The sequence below is a fragment of the Dendropsophus ebraccatus genome, chromosome 4, assembly GCF_027789765.1.
Source record: "Dendropsophus ebraccatus isolate aDenEbr1 chromosome 4, aDenEbr1.pat, whole genome shotgun sequence".
Classification (NCBI taxonomy): domain Eukaryota; kingdom Metazoa; phylum Chordata; class Amphibia; order Anura; family Hylidae; genus Dendropsophus; species Dendropsophus ebraccatus.
In genome coordinates, this window is record NC_091457.1 from 78,328,728 (window position 1) to 78,353,286 (window position 24,559).

The following is a 24,559-nucleotide window of genomic DNA, read 5'->3' on the forward strand; positions in this document are numbered from 1 at the left end:
TGACACTGCAAGAATAATGACAATGAGTATGCATTATATGGGCAAAAAACACATCTGGGGTGCTTCTTTGACAAAAAAGGTATTATTTCGGACCCAGAGGGTAGGGAGAAGTCTGAGAATGGGCTGGGAAATTAAAGAGCATGTTTGCTCTTTATATAAAGGATCCATATTGGTTGCCCCCCAGCTGTGCCACAATCAGATATAGCTAAAAATACTTTTTTTCTATGTTTCATAAAAACCATATAATCTTCTTATCAGGTGTGAGTGGAGGAGGGTGACACTAGTGCCGGTCTTCCCCAGTCACACAGCTTAGCTTCTTATCAGATGAGTGACCTGTGCCTGGCCCCCAGCTGCCATGTGTCATAACCGCCTCTAGGTGTCGCTGCATGGAGGCGGGGAGCCGCTGCTGCTGACACTGGCAGGAAGTGTGCACGGGAGGCAGCTCGCCTGGCGCTCACCATGGCTGTGTGGACCCGAGCCTCCAAGTCCGGGCTCCTGGAACTGCTGCTGCAGGACCACTGGGTGCGGGTCCATGCCGAGCTCTCCGGGGAGACCTTGAGCCTGACCTCGGAGCAGGAGCCGCCTGCCGCCACCCTCAATGGGATGAGCAATGGCACGGAGCTGGCCCCGGGCAGTCCCCGCAGGGGCCCCGGGCGCTCCGGTGCTAGTTCCCCCCGGGCAGGCTCAGACTGCGGCTCAGAGTCAGGGCTGGGAAGCCCCGGTGCCCGGTTCCCCCTGGACAGCCCGGAGCTGGGCACAGAGCCAGTGAGGAAGGTGAGGGTGGTGAAGCAAGAGTTTGGCGGACTTGGCATCAGCATCAAGGGCGGCCAGGAGAACCGCATGCCCATCCTCATCTCCAAGATCTTCCCGGGGCTGGCGGCGGATAAGAGCCAGGCGCTGCGGGTAGGGGATGCCATCCTGTCCGTCAACGGGACAGACCTAAGGACTGCCACTCATGACCAGGCGGTGCAAGTGCTCAAGAAAGCGGGCAAGGAGGTGACATTAGAAGGTGAGATGCTTCAGGGTGGCAGAGCAGTGCTGGCAGCCCTGCCCCCTCCCCATGCTTCACTCTCTAACTTTCCTCCTGTCATTGTGGCAGCTGGCATATCTTGATCATGCCACATGTCATTACACTTAGCCCAAATGCCGCCCATCATAATACTGAGCCCACGTGCCCCCCGTCATTACCCTGAGCCCACGTGCCCCCCGTCATTATACTGAGCCCACATGCCACCCATGATAATACTGAGCCCACAGGCCACCCGTCATAATACTGAGCCCACAGGCCACCCGTCATAATACTGAGCCCACAGGCCACCCGTCATAATACTGAGCCCACATGCCACCCGTCATAATACTGAGCCCACAGGCCACCCATGATAATACTGAGCCCACAGGCCACCCATGATAATACTGAGCCCACAGGCCACCCATGATAATACTGAGCCCACAGGCCACCCATGATAATACTGAGCCCACAGGCCACCCATGATAATACTGAGCCCACAGGCCACCCATGATAATACTGAGCCCACAGGCCACCCATGATAATACTGAGCCCACAGGCCACCCATGATAATACTGAGCCCACAGGCCACCCATGATAATACTGAGCCCACAGGCCACCCATGATAATACTGAGCCCACAGGCCACCCATGATAATACTGAGCCCACAGGCCACCCATGATAATACTGAGCCCACAGGCCACCCATGATAATACTGAGCCCACAGGCCACCCATGATAATACTGAGCCCACAGGCCACCCATGATAATACTGAGCCCACAGGCCACCCATGATAATACTGAGCCCACAGGCCACCCATGATAATACTGAGCCCACAGGCCACCCATGATAATACTGAGCCCACAGGCCACCCATGATAATACTGAGCCCACAGGCCACCCATGATAATACTGAGCCCACAGGCCACCCATGATAATACTGAGCCCACAGGCCACCCATGATAATACTGAGCCCACAGGCCACCCATGATAATACTGAGCCCACAGGCCACCCATGATAATACTGAGCCCACAGGCCACCCATGATAATACTGAGCCCACAGGCCACCCATGATAATACTGAGCCCACAGGCCACCCATGATAATACTGAGCCCACAGGCCACCCATGATAATACTGAGCCCACAGGCCACCCATGATAATACTGAGCCCACAGGCCACCCATGATAATACTGAGCCCACAGGCCACCCATGATAATACTGAGCCCACAGGCCACCCATGATAATACTGAGCCCACAGGCCACCCATGATAATACTGAGCCCACAGGCCACCCATGATAATACTGAGCCCACAGGCCACCCATGATAATACTGAGCCCACAGGCCACCCATGATAATACTGAGCCCACAGGCCACCCATGATAATACTGAGCCCACAGGCCACCCATGATAATACTGAGCCCACAGGCCACCCATGATAATACTGAGCCCACAGGCCACCCATGATAATACTGAGCCCACAGGCCACCCATGATAATACTGAGCCCACAGGCCACCCATGATAATACTGAGCCCACAGGCCACCCATGATAATACTGAGCCCACAGGCCACCCATGATAATACTGAGCCCACAGGCCACCCATGATAATACTGAGCCCACAGGCCACCCATGATAATACTGAGCCCACAGGCCACCCATGATAATACTGAGCCCACAGGCCACCCATGATAATACTGAGCCCACAGGCCACCCATGATAATACTGAGCCCACAGGCCACCCATGATAATACTGAGCCCACAGGCCACCCATGATAATACTGAGCCCACAGGCCACCCATGATAATACTGAGCCCACAGGCCACCCATGATAATACTGAGCCCACAGGCCACCCATGATAATACTGAGCCCACAGGCCACCCATGATAATACTGAGCCCACAGGCCACCCATGATAATACTGAGCCCACAGGCCACCCATGATAATACTGAGCCCACAGGCCACCCATGATAATACTGAGCCCACAGGCCACCCATGATAATACTGAGCCCACAGGCCACCCATGATAATACTGAGCCCACAGGCCACCCATGATAATACTGAGCCCACAGGCCACCCATGATAATACTGAGCCCACAGGCCACCCATGATAATACTGAGCCCACAGGCCACCCATGATAATACTGAGCCCACAGGCCACCCATGATAATACTGAGCCCACAGGCCACCCATGATAATACTGAGCCCACAGGCCACCCATGATAATACTGAGCCCACAGGCCACCCATGATAATACTGAGCCCACAGGCCACCCATGATAATAGCAAGCCCACAGGCCCCCAGTCATTACACTGACCCCACATGCTGCCTGTTACTACATCGAGCCCGCGTGCCACCCGTCATTACACTGACCCCGCGTGCCACCCGTCATTACACTGACCCCGCGTGCCACCCGTCATTACACTGACCCCGCGTGACACCCGTCATTACACTGACCCCGCGTGACACCCGTCATTACACTGACCCCGCGTGACACCCGTCATTACACTGACCCCGCGTGCCCACACCCCACCCCTCAATACACTGAGCCCTCATGCTGCACAGTTGTTTTGTAACCTTGCAGTTCTCCGTAGGTAGTAGGTGTAACTCTCCCTCATTGGCTGAGAAGCATCACCTGATCAGCACACCCCTTCTTCAAGGGTTTCAAGAAAATGGTCAGCTATGTTTCCAGAAACATCACCACTGTTGTCTATTCATTTGAATACGTGTAAGTGGCACTAACATATGCATGCTATGGATGCTTGGCATTGTTTCTAGAACAGCTGACCCTTCTTCCTATTGCTAGACAATCCCTTGAAGCTCTGTGCTGATCAGGTGATCCAGACTTACTGAAAAGTTTATGGAGAACTGAAAGTTTGGATGAGCATGACTTATTCCAAGCGTATTCCTCAGCAATGCATGGCGAACATGCAGGACGCGGAGTGCCCCATTAAAAGGGGTTATCCAGCGCTACAAAAACATGGCCACTTTCCCCCTACTGTTGTCTCCAGTTTGGGTGGGGTTTTGAAACTCTGTTCCATTGAAGAAAATGGAGCTTAATTGTAAACTGCACCTGAACTGGAGACAACAGTAGGGGGAAAAGTGGCCATGTTTTTGTAGCGCTGGATAACCCCTTTAAACTGGGCTGATCATTGTCCGTAACTGGGATTAAAACCAGGATAGAAGAGGAAATATGTGGAGTAATGTGGGGTACCCTGGGAATTTCTGCAACATATCTCTTCTAGTATGAGAAAAATAACCATCAAGTAGCACCCACCAGCGTAGGGCTTGTATGGCGTCTCATAGACACCCCGCTAGGTGATCTGGCAATGGATGTCTATTTGTGTAGCCATGCCCTCCATAACTGGAGTCCACACCCATGAGTTACGGGGCTCCCATTGCTTACATTTCCCTGCTTTTTCTACAGCTCCTGCACCTTCCCCATGTTCCCTTCTGATCTCTTATTGGGAAACTTGTCATGTCGGTTCTAATAACTGAGAAATGTGTTCAGGTCTCAGCAAAATAATATATCTCTGGACCTGCTTGATAGTGACATGTGACACATTGCAGTTTATATAATACATAGAACCCCATTTACTTAGTAGATGTAGTGCATTACTTATTTTGTACTTGTCCCGGCTTACAGGCAGTGTATATGCAATACATGACAAATTTCAAGGCAATCTTGGATTACTAGCTGTCATGAATGCCTATTAGCCCCATGTGGCCAATCAGGGACAGGCGTCTTCTAAGCAATATGCCTAAAATAAGTGATGTCATCTATTGTGGCAGATAGAGAACAAACAATGCATGCAATACATAGTGTTTTTCAGCACTTATTTTGACCTGTTATGTATGACTTCAGAGCTGCATGCAAACCCCTGCCCTGGAGTATAGTACAGACTAAGGCTGGGTTCACACTATGTATATTTCAGGCAGTATTTGGTCCTCATCTCAGGTCCTCATAGCAACCAAAACCAGGAGTGGATTGAAAACACAGAAAGGATCTGTTCACATAATGGTGAAATTGAGTGGATGGCCGCCATATAAGCTTATTCTCTAGTGTGATGTAAAGTTAGATAAATAGTGCAACAGATCTCTGTTTGACAGATACATTCTTGTTAATTCCTAAAAGCTGAAGACCCTGTATCGGTGTAACATGTCTCACAGGACTAAGGCCCCTTTCACTCATTCTTGTGACCCCTTGTTTTCTATTGGTCCAGTGACACGGATCTGTGTTGAGCCATAATCTATGCTCCTAAAAAATAGGACCGAACATTATACGTCCTGTATTTGCAGCACATATTCACACATTGAAATCAGGGGGTGGGAGCTAAGAAAACAGATGCAATGCGGTTGGACGTCCTTAAGCTTCTGTACATTATGAATCCATTATCGGGCAACCCCTGGGCCAGTTCCTCCCAGCATATAGCACACATGGCATTTTGCTAACATTAAAGGAGAAGTCCGGCGAAAGTTTTTATTAAAGTATTGCATTGCCCCCAAAAGTTATCCAAATCCCCAATATACACTTATTATGGGAAATGTTTATAAAGTGCTTTTTTCCCTGCACTTACTACTGCATCAAGGCTTCACTTCCTGGATAACATGGTGATGTCACGACCCGACTCCCAGAGCTGTGCGGGCTGTGGCTTTATTACTGATATGTGGAGGAAACTAAATGTATGGGCCCTTAAATGTGCAAATCTCACACATTAGGTTAGGGACCCAGACAAATCAGGAACCATGAGCTGGTGTGTGGGCTCATACAATTTAATGAATATATATGAAAACTTCTGATGTTAGTGTTAGTTTTGCTGAGAAGCAGTGAGTTGGTGTGTAGCATGTGGATGTGCGGCTATGCCTGTTAGGATGACCTCAGATGTTGATTTTTGCCTGCTATGTTTTGAGGGTATTGTGCTCAATGACTGATGGTCCCTGATCCGGCACTCTTTCTTCTGACATCGGTGGGCAGTCTAAATGCAGGTTTGTTCCAAAAATCGGGGTGTGTTCATGGAAAGGATCTACTTTTTTGCACGCTGTCCTCTTTCCCCTAGCTTTGTAGAGTTGCCAAAAACAGAACTTTCTGCAGCCACTTTAACCCTTTACATGCAGCATTGTCCCGTGCTGCTTTGCACATAGCTCAAAGAATGGAGGGATTTGCTGAGTCTGCTCCTGACAATACTAATCGGTTTTAACTCGGCATTAATATTAACACCCCCTCCAACCCCTGCTGATAACTGCTGTCACCTTATATAGAGCATAATCTGTTTCATTCTATGGTATTCATGAAAAGTAGGAAGTTTCTGTTGATAGTCGCTCCATTGTAATGCAGACACGAGTTATAGCATCCTAATAAGGGGGATTATTACATTCCCATGATCTCCGCTCCCTGATTGGTGCATTTTGTAGGGGCTGTAACATAAGCATTAGGTAGGACAGGATGATGTGGGGCCCAGAAATCAATAACCATTGAGGTATGTTCACACTACGGAACATGCACAGAAATTTCAAGGAAAGGCTGCGTGGTGGACTGGTTCGCTCTACTTACCCAGTCATTGCTATATGGGAGGATACATTCATAAATGCATTGAGATATACACTGTGATGTATCCATGGTGCGTCCATACACTTTAGAATAGACTACTTGCGGCTACAGTTGGTTGGTAAAGAAATTTATACATCCTGAGAGTGTCCTGTAATGTATGCAGTCTATGCAATCCTCTGTGAGCTGAATACATCAGCAGCACACTGTCCTGCCCTGAGTGTGCTGCAATGTACACAGTCTATACAATCCTCTGTGAGCTGATACATCAGCAGTGCTCTGTCCTGCCCTGAGAGTGTCCTGCAATGTATGCAGTCTATACAATCCTCTGTGAGCTGATACATCAGCAGTGCTCTGTCCTGCACGAGACTGTGCTGCAATGTACGCAGTCTATACAATCCTCTGTGAGCTGAATACATCAGCAGCACACTGTGCTGCCCTGAGAGTGTGCTGCAATGTATACTGTCTATACAATCCTCTGTGAGCTGAATACATCAGCAGTACTCTGTAGAGATGAGCGAACCTGGAGCATGCTCGAGTCCATCCGAACCTGAACGTTCGGCATTTGATTAGCGGTGGCTGCTGAAATTGGATAAAGCCCTAAGGCTATGTGGGAAAACATGGATATAGTCATTGGCTGTATCCGTGTTTTCCAGACAACCTTAGAGCTTTATCCAAGTTCAGCAGCCCCAGCTAATCAAATGCCGATCGTTGGGGTTCGGATCGACTCAAACCCGAACCTGGTTCGCTCATCTCTAGTACTCTGTCCTACCCTGAGAGTGTGCTGCAATGTATGCAGTCTATACAATCCTCTGTGAGCTGAATACATCTCTGTCCTGCCCTGAGAGTGTCCTGCAATGTATGCAGTCTATACAATGCTCTGTGAGCTGAATACATCTCTGTCCTGCACGGAGTGTGTCCTGCAATGTATACAGTCTATACAATCCTCTGTGAGCTGATACGTCAATAGTACTCTGTCCTGCCCTGAGATTGTGCTGCAATGTATCAGCCTGAAGAGGATTGTGTGGACTAGATACAATTATAGCAGTGAGAACTGTTAGGGCTGTCCAGGTTTTCAGCCTCTAGGTAAGGAACTTTTCATTCGTTGACAGCAAGCACATTTGAAATTGGTGAGGAACTGAAACATTTGTAGAAAGTCTCCAGGCCCTCCTCCCTGGCCATAGACCAATGCTATCAGGGCATGTTGTAAATCTGCCAGTAGAGAGGCACAGGTTGGAGATGGAGACCACCAGTGTAATGAGGGGAATTAGACGTGACCATGTTCTCACAGCTGGAAACATGTAAGAGCTCAGCATCTGGTGGGCTGGGAGTGGTCCGGTCTCCTGGCACTGGGTGTGTGTAGCCAGCATATGCTCTGCATGTGACTGACACAGAAATGTTACAAGATGCTTGTGTTTACTCAGCTTTGTGACACATTGATAGATGGTTAACATACCAGAGTGTTAATAAAAAACAGCAGGAAACAGAGAAGTCGTCATTTATATGTAGTGTGCATTGCACATTATGCAATACTATGCTGTATACGCACAATGGTAGATATGGAAAATCTAAATTTTTAGGCTATGTTCACACTACATATAGAGACCAGCCGTACCGTGACCCGGCCGGGTCATGTAACGGCCGGTCACTGCACGGATCATCCTGGTCGGTACTGCAGTACTGGCTGGATGACCTTTTGGCCGCAGGGTTCTGATGCGGGCTCATCAGCGCGCGCCCTCATCAGAACCTCCCATAGCACACAGTGAAGCACTGTTCACTGTGTGAACTGACAGGGTTTCCTACGGCCGCAATTCATTGAATTGACATGTCAGTTATTTGCGGCCCCGTGCGGGATCCCGGCCAGAGCGTATACGATCCGGCCAATATCCCATAGAACAATAGGCATTGTTCCCCCGTACAAAGTACGGCCGTTTTTGCCGATGGCAACAACGGCCATACTTTTATGTAATGTGAACATAGCCTTAATACTCAAGTCTATGAGAGTGAGTGAGTCTGGCACCACCCACACTCAGAATATTACATTAACTGGTTGTGGAATCCCCAATTCAGGACGTATGAACTAGCACCAACAAGGTGCTCACTTGTATGTAACAGATAGCAATGCTTCACAAAATGTAGACAAAGCAAGTGGCACCTCTTCTTCAAGGTGCAATAGTTTCTCTCCACCGCTGCCATAGACTCCATTCTATGGTGGGGCTAATTCCACCATCCGTCAAAAATTAACCAGAGTCTGCTAGTAGGTGCTAGCTGCGGAATTCGCAGCGGATTTTCTGTCCTGATTCCGTAGTGTGCACTTACCCTTACAGGACACAAAAAAGTGGTAATGCATTGTGGGAACATAACCTTAGCAATGAAATCGACAAAATATTTTTTTTTTGTGATAGTTGGTGAGATTTGTTGGCATCTAGGCTTTGCGTACAAACACGTCAGAAAAAAACATCATGTGCATTTTTCCTTAATTTTAAGGCAGTGTTAAGCCAGCCTTAAGGGTATGTTCACACTGAGGAATATGCACAGAATTTCGTGTGGATTCCGCATCCAAGTGCACGTGGAATCTGCTTGAAATTCCGCCCGTAAAAAATGAACATTTCATTTTTCCTTTGTGTTGAATGGTCTTTCTGCTTGTTTGTTCACATGGCAGAATTTCCGTCAGAAAAAATTCTGTTGCAGATCGGCTATTTCCTATCTCCTATTCTGCCAGAGATGAATAGGCGAGGAATTTCAAGCAAAAAACTTTCCTCTTCAATTCCTCACTGAATGCCTGCCTATTCCTCAGTGTGAATATACCCCAAGGGTGCATACACACTACGGAATTCTTGCTGATAACATACCGCAGATTCTGCCGCTCTCCTGCTTGACTCTCCAACCATACCATAGACTCCATTCTATGCTCTGGTAGATTCCACCATCACCCAAAGAATTGAGTCTATGGCTCAAGGGGGTGGGGGGAGGAGGAATCTGCTGGATGTTATCCGTAAGAATTCTGTAGTCTGAATGTACCCTAACACATCTATGGCTGCTAGTAAACACCCACTCTGTTGAGATTGACAGACTGAACATGCTTGACTTTGACAGCCCAGGGCAAGACCCAGTGTCTAATCAGACCACACCTGTAACCATTTACATATCTGCCTGAGGCATAACTGCATTCTGGGTTTTGCAGCAACCCAACATTTCTGAGTGCTTTATTTTTTATGTCATTGAGTGTATATGTGCTATGATATCTTGCCCACATAAGGAAACGTAGACGCATCTCATAATTTCATCTCATAATCTCAGAAGTTGTTGTCTAGATAATTCTAAATTGTCAGCTGTATGCTGAGGAGACAGTGATACAGGTGTAGGGCACAGGAGGGGATACAGACTGCACCAATTCTGATGCCCATGTCTTGTGCTGTCAGCATAATTGATATACTGTGATCAGAGCTGCACAGGTATCAGTCAACCTTTTTAAGGGTGTAGCCAGTGAGTCAAAATCCTAAAGGGACATCAGCAGAGTCAGCTGAACCCCATGGCCTTACACAAAGGGATGACAAGCACCTCTGTGTGATCTGGGTGTGTGATGGGAATGGTGTAATATGTCACATCTATTATTGTATGTGGAGCATTTTCATTTTTGCTAGTCAGCAGGGTTAGTAGATGTTTTGGAGGGTTTATTGATGAATACTAGGGTGCACATAGTGCCAGCTGAGCAGCACCACGAATCTGGGGGTGCAGTCCTTCTGATAGGGACATTTGGGTGGTGAGATAACCCCACTAATACCTGACAAGGGTAGGGAAATGTATATATTATAAAGCCTCCATTAATATAAATGGGTCTGCCGAGTAACAACCACTCTTGGCAACAGTTATCAACCGGGGTCCTGAATTGGGGGGCACCCCCATCCCCCTCCATTACATCCATATGCTTGATAAGGGCAGTCCATAGGTTTGTTGGCTGAGACTTCCAAGGATCAGCTGGATACTGACAAGATGTGTATTATCTTTTCTCTGTGGAAACTCTTTTCTTGTCACCAAATTTGGTAGAAAAATCCCAAAGGGGGAGTTATGGGAAGGTCTTGGTCCTCCTGATGATCATCTCTTTGACTTAGCTGCTGATGGAGTTTATGTATACATATGTATGTGTATAGGCATGTTACGTATAAACCAGTGGTCTCTAGCTCCCAGGATAAGGCTGTGCTTCCACATTTACAGATCTCGTCAGTCTGGACTCTGCAGTGTGATCAGTGTTACCAAGTGAAACACTTGAACTGTTTGCATAGTGTTTTTTTGCCAGGAAAAGGGACAGGATAAGAAATATAGTGCCCCATTCTAACTAATCTGTCCCCAGGGCAGTGAATCCTGTAGAGAGACCCCTGTGTGCTCCCCTCTCAGTCCTCTCCCCTTTTCTGCACCTCTCCATGTATTACACCATGCGATCCCTCTCTCCCTTATATGGAGACCCTCCCTAATCCTCCCTTATTCTGCAGCAAGCAATATAATCTGCAGTTAGATAGCCGCCTCAGACCAGATTAACCCCTTGTTACCATTGGGCTCGCTGTATGACCTCATGCTTCATTTATTTGAGGGCCCCCATTTCAGGGAACATTAGTAAGAATTTTTCAACCTCTTGTTATATATTATAATACTTACATTATACGACAGCAAAAATGTTGTCCCACGAAATCCATAAATCCACAGTAAATGTTCTGTGAGTTATTAGAGTCTGTCCAGTAATACTAAAGCAGTGTCCACTATAGCTGTCAGAAGGGTTGTCACCCAGCTTTCCTACATTCCTGAATGTAAAGTCTGCTTTATGACCTCTATTCACTATATAGATCACTGGTGTCAAACATGCGATCCTCAAGCAGTTGCAAGACTACAGGCAAGTAGTAACTGCTATGGGGGCTATAATGTCACCCATATTAGTTGTCACACAGGTGATGTACCTTCAGTAGTAAGTAGTATTCAAGGGCTTATATGGCTTATATAAATAAATTGGCAAATTTCTTCACCCTGATGGTAAAGCACAATATATGTGATCTATATGACCTTCCTTCCCTTCTCCCACAGTGCGGTTCCTGCAGGACGTGTCCCCCTATATTCGGAAGGCATCTCTGGTGGGTGAACTTCCCTGGGACAGTTGTGACCTCCACAGTCCAGCCCACAGTGATACATCTGGTTCTCCCAAACATGGCTCCAGGGACAGCAAGGTCATTCCGTTAAAAATGTGTTACGCTGCAAGAAATCTGAGCATGTACGACCCCGAGGGACGGTCAGTGACAATGTGTGCGTGACTCCAATGTTTCTGTTTGTCACTATAAGAGGTACATTTAGTAGTGTACCTCACATTTCTGCACCATGTGTCTTATCTCTCCATCCCTTACAGGCTGGTAGAATTGCGCTCGCCGGATGGATGCCACTCCCTGGTGCTCCGCTGTAGGGATTCAGCCTCTGCTTTGTCCTGGTCACAGGCCCTGCACAATAATATTACCGCTCTACTGCCGCAAGTCCTAGCAGAGACCCAGTGCATGCTGGGAGCTGCAACTGATGACCTGCGATATTTAGGCTGGGTCGCTGAACAGGTGCGTGTGCAATGTTTTATGTAACATAGCTGGTTGTAGACCAACTTTATGTACATAATAAAAAATATGATATACTGCAAATAATCATTTATTGCAAGACTCTACGTATTTCTACTACATGTTGGTTCAGTTTCTTACCATTCCGGATCTCTGCTTGCTGTCACTGTATGGGAACCCATATCTGAGGATGTACTACAGTTGTAATAATAACATTCACAAAAGAAAAGCAGACTGGACTGCTCAATCCCCTTTAAATCATAAGACACCTCCGCACAGCCCATATCAGAATCTCGGTGGTGCTCAGTCTGAAAAGTCAGCATAAATCACAGTAGCTAATGTACTACAGTTGTGTCTATACAGATCATATGTAGCATACATCAGCAGCAGAAATGTGTGTCCTGATTGCTTCAATGTATCAATGCAGGAGCATTGTCTAGACATTGTCCCGATTGCTTTATTGTATCAATGCAGGCGCATTGTCTAGACATTGTCCTGATGGCTTCAATGTATCAATGCAGGCGCATTGTCTAGACATTGTTATATCTTATTTATAAGTACTGTGACTGTACTGTGTACTATAAGCTCTTACATTATTTTCTGACCCTCGGTATTGTCTATTCCAGATTTCTCAGGATGATGGAAGAGCTTTATGGCATGCTACACTTGCTGTTGTATCACAGAAGGATTTTCTTCTCTTTGAGGCAATGCCCAGGACACGGGAGGAGTGGGCTCACCCGAAGCATAAGCTGCCTCTTATCTCCACAAGGTGAAGGATTGTTTTATAATTATTAATATACAGAAATAGTTTAGTAGATCTAGTAATACATTGCAATTATACTCCACAGCTACGTTCAGGTATACCCCCTGGGACCCTGCGTGAGCTCAAGGACCCAAGTCTCTCATCAGAGTGAAGCAGTAGTCACGTGTGCCCTACCACTCCATTCTGACTAATGACTCAGGTTCCTGTTGGTGGGTCCCAGAGGTGTATTTAAGTGTATTAGCTGTCCTTCTGATTCTTTATAGAAGAGACTTCCTGTACCGCAGAACAGGAACTGCAGTGTTGACATATCTCTTATGTTATAAAAGATTCTGTTTTTTGGTGGGTTTTTTTTTCCAATAGGCAACCTGTCATGTTGAAAATGAAGTCCAATCTGCAGGCAGCATGTTATAGGAGGAGCTGAGCAGATTGATATACATATTTGTGGGAAAAGATTCTGTATAACTTTGTTGTTCATTAAAACCTCTGCTCATTCTGGGCTTAGGAGTCCATTGGGTGGTCCTAAACAGTGACTAACAGTCACCTTTGTATGTATACTAAAATAAAGAAGTTTAAACATCAATAAGGTCCAAATAGTAGTGAAGCGGCACTCACTGATGCAGAAAACAGTGTTTAAACTCTAATCCAAGGCTGACCACCACAAGTCCGCTGGGCTGGCTGTACAATAGTGAAGCAAGTGCTGGCTGTACAATAGTGAAGCAAGCATGTTACTTATTGGCTGTGGATGAGAGAATGAGCTGTGTCGGGATGTCAATCACTGAGTAAGACCACTCACTAGAGTACTGAAGTCCAAAATGGGCAGATGGTTATCCCCCTGTAGTAAGTCAACTTGTAGGCCACCCCTCCTGTAGGTAATCCTCCTGTAGTAAGTCCCCTTGCAGGCCACACCTTCTGTAGGTAATTCTCCCTGTTAGTGATGAGCGCACTTTAAAATACTGTCCGGGTTTGGCAACTTTGCTTGCGCTCGCCATTTAATTCCCCACATCTGTAGAAGGTGATGACAGCCAGAGGACAGCCTGGAAAACATGGATAACAGCCTATGGCTGTTTCCAGGTTTTGGAGGACTGCCTAGGGTGGCATCCAACTTCTCCAGATTCAGGGACATTCTTTCCCCCTCTTCTTTTTAGGTGAAGAGTGTTTTATTCTTTTTCACTATGAACCCTTATTATGTTCTGGATTGTCATAAAAAGATCTAGTGCCATTCACATTAGATTAATGGGGTACCATCTCATCTAATGTTTATTTGGCTTTCCAACTCTTCTCTGACAGCTGATGTTGGAATGCAAACATGCCAGAACTTTTTTTTAGTGGTTTAGTCCATTTGCGTCATTCAGAATATATGCTCGCTTGATGAATGTGGGTATTGGCAGAAAGCTGTCAGTATATTGTATAGTGGTGTTATCATGTAGCATGATTGCTTCTCTTTTGTCCTTTCAGATTAGTACACTCAGGACCTGGGCACAACTCGCCCTCTCTGGGGCCACATCTAACATTTGCCACACGTACGGGGTGTCCTCAGGGGATCGAAATGCGCGTCTTCCGAGTAGAGAATCAGCGGGACCTCTCTGCCTGGACAAGAGCACTGGTGCAGGGGTGTCATGCCTCAGCTGAACTTACCAGAGAGGTCACAATTAGTACGTTGTTTTTTTTTTTTTGCTTTTATTTTTTGAATAGGAAAAAAAACAGAGTAGCCCAGATTAACTAAAACCGGAGTTGTGCTCAGTGGATGTCCCCTTTTAGTTTTAGCGGATTATTCCAAATGGGTCAGCATGATGAATATGCCCTGCACATACCTCTGATCTCACAGCAAGCTCCTGCCAGTTGTTCCTAGTACTGCAAAGGATGCTGGGAATACTGAAATGGTTCCCAGGCTCCTGTCATCACCTTATATATTACATTGGGAGGATTTCTGAACAATTTGTTACACAACTATTTCCATTTTAGGACATATTACACAAGTTACATATTACACAAGCATTTCTTAACCCCTAAACTATTGTATGATTTGTACTGTAAATGGGTACAATAATACTGCATATGCTATATAACACTGCTGTTCCATCCATTAACAGGCTGTACTCTACGTGGTGAAGCCGTCTCTCTCTCTATCCATTATGACACAGGATTCACAGTATGCCGGGGCGGACCATCAGGTCCAATCATGTACAGATACCCATTCGAGAAACTTCGTATGTCAGCAGACGACGGGACAAAACTTCTTTATCTGGACTTCGGTGGACCAGAAGGAGAACTGGTAAGAGATGTGTGTTTAGCTTAACAATACACAGTACATAACTTACAAGTGATAAAAGTGATATAGTATCTCTAATTATTATATGATACAGATGAGGCAGAGCTGAATGTCTCATTTTTATTGTTTTTGCTTACCATGACTTGACACCATCTTCGCAGTGTTGCATTACACACTTAGGCTATGTTCACACTACGTATATTTGAGGCTGTATATTTGAGGCTGTATAGCAACCAAAACAAGGAGTGGATTGAAAACACAGAAAGGCTCTGTTCACACAATGTTGAAATTGAGTGGATGGCCGTCATTTAATGGCAAATATTTGCTGTTATTTTAAAACAACGGCTGTTATATTGAAATAATGGCCGTTATTTACTGTTATATGGCGGCCATCCACTCAATTTCAACATTGTGTGAACAGATCCTTTCTGTGTTTTCAATCCACTCCTGGTTTTGGTTGCTATGAGGACCTGACTTGAGGACCAAATACTGCCTGAAATATACGTAGTGTGAATCGAGCCTTAAAGCGTAACTGTCATTTCAGGGCCATTTTTTTTTTAAAACATTAAATATCAATAGTACAAGCGATTTTAAGAAACTCTGTAATAGGTTTTATGTACTAAAAGAGTTGCCTTCTGTACTGAAAAAGCAATTTCCCAGCCTCCCCCCTCACATCAAATGAAGCAGGATTTCTGTCTCCATTATGTGGCTATGGAGAGGGGAGGGGCTGTTAGGAGTGACTGAGCACGGAGCAGTCCTGCACAGCACAACACCCTGCAATCTTCTCTCAGTAAGTTCATAGATAAGCACTGACCTTTCTGAAACCTGAATCCAGCGTTTTAGGTGCCCAGAGAGTCTACAAACAGCTGACCTTCATGTCACCTCTTCCTGCTCCCTCATCTCCCTCAGCCCCTCCCCCCTTCATAGGCTTACAATGAAGAGAGCAGAGCCCGTCTTCACTGGCTTCTCTGTAATGAAGACTTGTTTGCCTGATAATGCACAGATAAGAAGTCTGGGGGGGGAGGCTGGGAGATTGCTTCTTGAGTACAGAAGGAGGCTTTTTTGGCTGATGAAACCTATTACACGAACTGGAGAGAGTGGAACGGCTGCACATCCCATCTATGGCTGATACTAATGCCGTTAGGCCTATATTAAAAATCAACACCAGAGTGTCTGTATATGAATTGATCAAGCCATATTGCCCCGTGTACCACCGCGCAGGTCCTCTGGTCCACACGGGTCCCTACGCTAACTCCACACCGTGTCGGTCAGCGACCGCCAACCCCGCAAAGCGTGCACATGCAGGGAAGGGAGGCCATGGAACGGCCCTGCAACCCCAATGTCACAGGACCAGACCCAAAAAGCCCCACCAAAACCCGGCCAGCACCACCGGCGGGGAAGGCTGCCCCCAAACGACACAAGTATGGATATGGTATTACACTTACCATTGCTGCTCTCACAGAATGGGAAAGACATAGGGTCCAGACATGTGAGCACAGACATATCCTGCTAATTTTGGTCATGTGGGTCTTAAAAAGGAGTGCTAGCTGTTCAGAGAGGGAGAACTGTGAAACACGAACTGGAGAGAGTGGAACGGCTGCACATCCCATCTATGGCTGATACTAATGCCGCTAGGCCTATATTAAAAATCAACACCAGAGTGTCTGTATATGAATTGATCAAGCCATATTGCCCCGTGTACCACCGCGCAGGTCCTCTGGTCCACACGGGTCCCTACGCTAACCATGTTTTTTATTTAGCCTAGCGGCACTAGTATCAGCCATAGGTGTGATGTGCAGCACTCTGTTTCTTCCCTGAACCGAATTTTGTTTCTCTCTTTTCTCCGTGTTTTGCACTCCTCCTGGTGAGACCCACATGACCGCAATTAGCAGGAGACACCTGAGTGCACATGGTTTTAATCCCTCCTGTTTTTTCCCATTTTGTTTGCTGCAGCTATGGTGAGTGTAATTCCTTATCCAGACTTGTGCTGCTTGGGGGCGACCTTCTCCGCCGGCGGTGCTGGCCGGGTTCTGGTGTGGTGTTTTTGGGTCTGGTCCTGTGACATGGGGGTCGCAGGGCCGTCCCATGGCCCCGTTCCCTGGCTGTGCACGCCTGCGGGGTTGGTGGCCACTGACTGGCACGGTGTGGACTTAGTGTAGGGACCCATGTGTATCAGATACCGGCACGAGGTACATGGGGCAGTATGGCTTGATCAATTCATACACAAAATTCTGATGTGTTTTTTATTTAGCCTAGCGGCACTAGTATCAGCCATAGGTGTGATGTGCAGCACTCTGTTTCTTCCCTGAACCGAAACCTATTACAGAGTTTCTTAAAATCGCTTATACTATTGATTTCTGCAATAAAAAAAAAACATGACAGTTACTTTTTAAAGCGGAAATCCAGGAAGAGGTTAAAAAAATTAAACTTCTGCAGAAGCATAAAGCATTACTTAACGATTTATTCCAGTTTTGAAACACCAAAAATCCATTTGTTTTTTTTTTTGGGGGGGGGGGGGGGTTGTTTTGTGTCTCTGCAATTCCTGGTTGAGCAGTTGTACACAGTACTACAGGTTCCAGAATGCAATGCTTTCTCTCAGCTGTTCATCACAGTCCTCCACGCTGCCCATTCCCCGCCCAAACCTGTTGCAGAACATCTAGGCTGTGTTCACACATTGCAGTGTCATTGTGTTACTGAATTATTTGCAGTACTTTATCATTTTATTGTTGTCCCACCCACACAGCATGCTGTGTTCTCTACTTGTAATACCACACAACACGCTGTATTCTCTACCTGTAACACCTCACAGCACACTGTATTCTCTACCTGTAATACCATACACCACACAGCACCCTGTATTCTCTACCTGTAACACCACACAGCACACTGTATTCTCTACCTGTAACAGCACGCTGTATTCTCTACCTGTAACACCACACACCACACTGTATTCTCTACCTGTAATACCATACACCACACAGCACCCTGTATTCTCTACCTGTAACACCACACAGCACACTGTATTCTCTACCTGTAACACCACACAGCACGCTGTATTCTCTACCAGTAACACCACACAGCGCCCTGTATTCTCTACCTGTAACACCACACAGCGCACTGTATTCTCTACCTGTAACATCACACAGCACGCTGTATTCTCTACCTGTAACACCACACAGCACACTGTATTCTCTACCTGTAACACCACACAGCACGCTGTATTCTCTACCTGTAACACCACACAGCGCACTGTATTCTCTACCTGTAACATCACACAGCACGCTGTATTCTCTACCTGTAACACCACACAGCACACTGTATTCTCTACCTGTAACATCACACAGCACGCTGTATTCTCTACCTGTAACACCACACAGCACGCTGTATTCTCTACCAGTAACACCACACAGCACGCTGTATTCTCTACCTGTAACACCACACAGCACGCTGTATTCTCTACCTGTAATACCACACAGGACGCTGTATTCTCTACCTGTAACACCACACAGCACGCTGTATTCTCTACCTGTAACACCACACAGAGCGCTGTATTCTCTACCTGTAACACCACACAGCACGCTGTATTCTCTACCTGTACCGCTGATATTGGAATAAAGAAAAGAAAAAAAAAATTCAAAAAGTTCTTTACATTTCCTCGCACATATTATGATCAAGCATCTGTTATCTTTGAAGTTGAGCCCCACAATAAGGCTCTGATCCTCTCTGCCGTTTAGCATCATTTACTTGTGTTACTGCATCATTTTTGTGAATACACTGCAGTACTGCAATGACACTCCATCATGTGTGAACACAGCCCTAATTTCACTGCACACTTCTGCACAATTAGAGAAATCGGTGCAACACCTGCTTCTGGCCGTCAGAGATGGTGAATCACTCAGGGGATTGGGGGATCCAGCCAAGCCTCCTGGGACATCATGCCCTACCCCCTGTCTGCATCATCAGCCTATGCTCAGCAAGCACACACAATGTGAGACAGAGGCATGGAAGATTTTTTTCCTAAGTGGGAGAGCAGAGGGAGCAGGAGACAATGTGAATTGGCACAGAAGCCATTTTTCTTCACTTCCAGGATTTCTATCAGCTATCAGTGTGGCAGAACCGCACAGATATGGTAATACATTATATAGACACATCTATATGACTTTTAATGTACTTTTAATAGAAAACAAGTTTTCCTTATCTGGAGTTTCCCTTTAAGTTGGCCATACAGCTATTCCTTCATACACCCCATACACTGATCTGAGTGGGCATGTGTTTTCAGTGGGGAAAGGGTTATAAGCTGCTGCCATGTTGTGCTGAATCCAGTTTATCTTATGTGGAAACAAAAGATCGGGCAAGTTGAAATCCTTTGGTTGAGATTTGGGACCCCCCCATACGCATTAGATAGTTAGCTGGTAGGTTAGGCCGACTTTCTCTTCATGTGGATGGGCATCTCTGCCACATCTGAGTCTGCTTAGCTGTTCTCGGCAAAGCTGCTGTCCTGCTAGCATGTTTGCCTAGGTCTGCTACATTTGTATATATGTAACTCAAAGTGTACCTGTCATGGGGAAAAGAACTTTATATGACACAGACATATCAAAAGGTTTTATCAGTCAGAATTTTCAGACCTCAAAAGATCAGGAGGATGAGCAGGAAGAAACTTCTCTCTCTCTCTGCATGCTTTGTGTTAATGTACACATTTACCCTGACTCATTCTCCTGATCGATTTAGGTCTGTGTTCAGTCATTTAGTTACATATCTACAGGCTTAAGGCTATGTTCACACTACGTAAAACTACGGCCGTAGTTTTGAGGGGTGGAACATAGCCTTATTCTCAATGGGACCCCGGCCGGAGCGTACACACGTCGTATGCACTCCCATGCGGCGCTGGAAAAAACTGACATGTTAGTTTTCTGCGGCCGGAATCAAGTGAATTCCGGCCGCAGAAAGACCTGTCAGTTCACACAGTGAAGCAAGCGGCTCCGGCTGCTTGCTTCACTGTGGGCTATGGGAAGCTCTGATGCGGGCGCGCGCTGATGCGCCCCCATCAGAGCTCCGTGGCCGGAAAGATAAAGTACCGGCCGGGATGATTCGGGCTGAGACCGGCCGTTCCGGTTTTGCTGCCTTTACTTTCTCTCTCCATAGGAAAACCATAAAAACAGGGGGGAGAGCTTATAACTGCTTTTTCATGATAAAAATTCATTTTTCGGCTAATAAAACTAAAGTTTCTTAAAATTGCCTGTACTATTGATTTCTGCAATAAAATTTTTAACGACAGTGACACTTTAAAGGGAACCAAGCAGCACGATTGTGCTGATATGGTTACCAGCAGCACAGTATAGATCTACTTTGCAGCTCCCCGAGGCTACCAGATGCGTCTGCAGCAATAGGGCAGGCACGTCTAAAGTCCGGCCGGAGGGCCATTTGCGGCCCGCGTTCCAAACTTTTACGGCCCCCCAGGTATCCAGCTTGCTATTATCTGCCTGTGTTATAAAGCATATAGCATGTAGCATGTAAAATGGTCGGCCCTCGCACATGTTCACTTCATCAAATTTGGCACTCTTCGAAAAAAGCTTGGACATGCCTGACATAGGGGAAAAAGATGTTTAATTACACTGCGTGAGGCTGGGAGTGGGGCGGCAACTAGTCATCTGGGCATAAAGCTAGTCACTGCTCTCTCCATTAGGAATTCAGAGATTTATTCCAAGATAGGAATTCAGATAGGAATTCCGTTTCCAGCTGTGGGTTTGACTACTGGCACACCCATTGTTGACAGGAACAGGGATCCTGTGCCCTCCTGTTGGAATGGACCAGTGGTTGGACATGTACACTGACACTCAATTCAACTTTTATCAACCAAACGAAAAATAGCAGTGGTGTTCTCTGCTCTCTTCATCCGGACCATAGAGTTGAATGGAGTGGAATCTTGCATATGTGATTGCCCTACAAATTCAAACAAGAGGACATGGGATCCCTGTTCTCTTAGTAAGTAGGGGTCTCAAAGGTTGGATGCCCTCTGATCAGACATTTTATTCCCTACCCTGCGTATAGGATGAGTGTCTGTCTTTTGTAGAAAACCCCTTTTTTTTTAGCTTTTGTATTGTTTATTCACTCTGTGTTATTCTCACAATGGTCTTTTCTTTTTCAGGCTCTGGATCTGCACACGTGTCCGAAGCCTGTTGTTTTCCTGTTGCACACATTCCTTTCTGCTAAGGTCACCCGAATGGGTCTGCTGGCATGACCCTAGAGTGCCCCCTACAACTCACACTCCACACAGGGCTATCCTTATAATCAGTGCCTTCCAGTGACAATCACAACATGTAAGGAGGGACAACATATAGCATCTGCTCATACCACATGTATTAGCTGAAAAGCCATACCGTCTTGTGACTGCACCGACAGGACTCCCTCCTCCAAAGATGTGAGCGCACTAGCTAAAACCATTCAACGCTCACCATTACAATGATACATTGGCTGTTTGTTTTGTCTGTCTGCTAGGTAAGCGAGGTCCGCTCTACCCCAGAATACCGGCATAGTGCCTCGTGTCCTTATTCACTACAATGACTGAAGTTTCCCTCTGGGAATATGAAGCCATATTGTTTTTATGACCAAAGTGCCTTTTATGTTATTGCTGCCTTAAATTTTTATTACGTACAGATAATATTTATAGAGGATATAGAGCGATATATATACATATGTATAGATCTACACATATCTGCACCGATACATAACATGTATACCAATTCTAGAAGCAGGTTCCTTGTGTGCAGCCATGAGCCTCCATTTTGAGGCTCTAGCTGTTTCTGGCTTTCCGTATAGACCAAAGATTATACCAAACAGGGATATTTGTTGTGTATTGTGCAAAAGATGACTTGCTTCAATGAAAAATGTCATTTAAAGTTTTATGTTCACTTTTATTTTTTTTACCTTTCAGTAAAACCTGTGGGCATATTATTGTGCAGATAACCGCGTGTTTGCATCTGCTCCTCATTATGTTCATTATTTTGCCTGCAATAATACATATAAGCAAATATCAGGACAGAAGAGAGATTTGTACTGCTGATGTATTTAGTTTAGAGCTGTGAAAAGATTGTAGGCTTCTCTTTTGGGGGGTTTCAAAATCTTAATCTAAAAAGAAGGGGCCCACTCATTGACAGCAAGCAGAGACCTTGAAAACATTGAGACATTAAATCACAAAAAAGTATATTGGAAAATTGCAAAACTTGTCATTATGCAGTGACTAAGCATTATATACCGTGTTTTCCCGAAAATAAGACTCTGCCTTATATTTCTCCCTCCAAACAGGCACTATGTCTTATTTTTGGGGGATAGCTTATTTCTCTCCCCCTGGCCGGGTTAGAATACTCACCGCCAGCGACGGCTTCGGGTCAGGCGTGTGTAGGAGTTGGGTCACAAGTGCGGCGGCCTGACGTTCGGCGTCGGGGCATGCGGAGGATGTGGGGGACATGGACCAGGCTGCCTGCTGTGCTGGTTTCAGAGGTCCATGAGGGGATTAGTTGAGTCCCGGGTGGTGGGGCGGGAGGGGAATAGGGGGTGCCTTACTTTCAGGTGGTGTCCTAGTGTAGAGTAGAGGGTGCCTTACTTTCGGAAGGGGGGGTGCCTTACTTTAGGTTTGAGGGTAGAGGAAGTGGGGGTGTTTTATTTTTTTGGGGGGGGGCTCTTATTTTCGGGGAAACACGGTATATACTATATTGGAAAGCACATATACTGAATTGGGGGGATTATTGAACTGCTGGACAGATCTGGGGGTAGGGGAACAGTCTGTCTATTGCAGGCCTTAGCCTGTATTACTTTGGGAAAATTGTTCATTTGGTGAATAAAAACTCTTCAGTGTTAGAATGGAGACAAATGTTGGAGACAGTAATATCCAGATCCAATCTGATCAGAAGTTTCGCTTTACTAACAGTTGTTCTCATAACTACGTGTGGAGCCCTAATAGGTCCACCATAGGGGACTGTAGCCCTCTACTGTACCTCTACCTGCCTGGAGTTTTATACAGTTGTAGAGTTGTTGTTTTTCCAGTCAGATTTCATACGGGCGAAAAAATTGTTACATGTTATTTCAAATTTAATATGAAGAGAAGTATGGCTCTGTACTAAGGAGCCATACAGACTTTACAGCACTACACGAGCTACATGCGGGCGAAACTGTATTGAGCCCTTATTTACATACATTTGGGGGCCATCCACTAGATTGCTGTGTTTGCTTTGCTGATGATCTTTAGATATTCAGTGGTGTCATGGTGCCACCTAGTGGCCAGCAGTTTGCAGCAAGCATGAAAATAAAGTTCTTCTTCTCTGCATTAATTGGATAACGCCAGCACTCATTGGTTGCGATACCAAAGATTTAAACATCGAAGTATGTGGAATCTCAAGCAAGGCCTTTTTTCTGGCAGATAAGGGTACTGTGACAAGAATCCATGAGTTTCCTGATAATGCGCATGCTCTTCTGCCTGTGGTTGTAATCATGAGTCTTTCTTTTCACTAACGGCAAAGACTAAAAAATGGTGAGGTACTCAAACGCAATGAGGAAGATGTATCAGTTATGTCTTTGTGCCCTCTTTCTGTAAGATTGTCTTCTTTTTACACATTATAATTATTCTAGTGTAGGACACGTAATAAATCTGCCTTATTCCCAGATTAGATGAGCCAGAAATTTGTATGAACTGTTTAGACCCTATTTATTATTGTTTACTTTGAGCTGTGCTTTCACTGGATGATAAATGTGTTCACATGTGCAAATTTGCTGCAGTTCAGTTGCATAAATTTTTCCCTATTCGCCCTATGACAGCACCCCTGGAGAGCGTCCTTCCCCTTCCCAAGAGACCGTAAACAGCCGCCAAGGATGAAAGCTTTAAAAGGGGCAGGACCGACCCCAAACTCCAGTTCTGTTTCCTGTCTTCTAGGAAGAGGGGAGAGTGAGACCTCAGTCTCACTCTCCCAGGAAGGACCGCCGAGGATTGAGAACTGAGGCGCCCGGTCCCTGTGACTAGTCCTCAGGACAACGGGTTACCTGTGCCTGGCATAACTCTTTTGGTAGAAGCCGCCGGCCAGTCTGGATTTTCCCCGTCCGTCGGGCCTCCTGTTCTCTCTCGCCGGGAGTCAGCTACATAGGAGCCGAGGTGGGTGCCGGCCTGTTCGGGCGTCTTTTTTCCTGTGTTCCCCCCCCCCCGGTGCAGGGCGGGCTAGCATCACGCGCGAACGCTCCTATGGAGGCGGCCGCTTCCGGGGTCTGCTCAGGCGTTCCGGCTGGCGTGTAACGTCACTTCCGCCGGACGTCTGACGAGTTCCGGTGCGGCCTGGCGCGGACTGCGGCCTTTTCCTGTCAGTAACCGGGGTGGGAGGCAGGGGGACAGTGGATTGGTCGGGTGCACTCCT

The 24,559-nt window shown here is 46.3% G+C and overlaps 1 protein-coding gene across 1 annotated transcript; it reads left to right on the forward strand.

Moving 5' to 3' along the window:
- The first annotated feature begins 402 nt into the window (after positions 1 to 402).
- On the forward strand, positions 403 to 22,684 carry SNTB2 (syntrophin beta 2). Its single transcript, XM_069966091.1, has 7 exons — positions 403 to 1,009; positions 11,624 to 11,825; positions 11,940 to 12,135; positions 12,759 to 12,901; positions 14,351 to 14,547; positions 14,986 to 15,167; positions 21,310 to 22,684. Exons 1-7 carry the CDS (start codon positions 460 to 462, stop codon positions 21,400 to 21,402), a joined length of 1,563 nt encoding a protein of 520 aa, XP_069822192.1. The 5' UTR covers positions 403 to 459; the 3' UTR covers positions 21,403 to 22,684.
- Positions 22,685 to 24,559: the final 1,875 nt, after the last annotated feature.

Coding starts and splice junctions, on each gene's coding strand:
- SNTB2 (XM_069966091.1), top strand. CDS start 460: ATGGCTGTGTGGACCCGAGCCTCCAAGTCCGGGCTCCTGGAACTGCTG. Junction 12,136..12,758: donor TAGGCTGGGTCGCTGAACAG/GTGCGTGTGCAA, acceptor TGTCTATTCCAG/ATTTCTCAGGATGATGGAAG. Junction 15,168..21,309: donor GTGGACCAGAAGGAGAACTG/GTAAGAGATGTG, acceptor TTTCTTTTTCAG/GCTCTGGATCTGCACACGTG.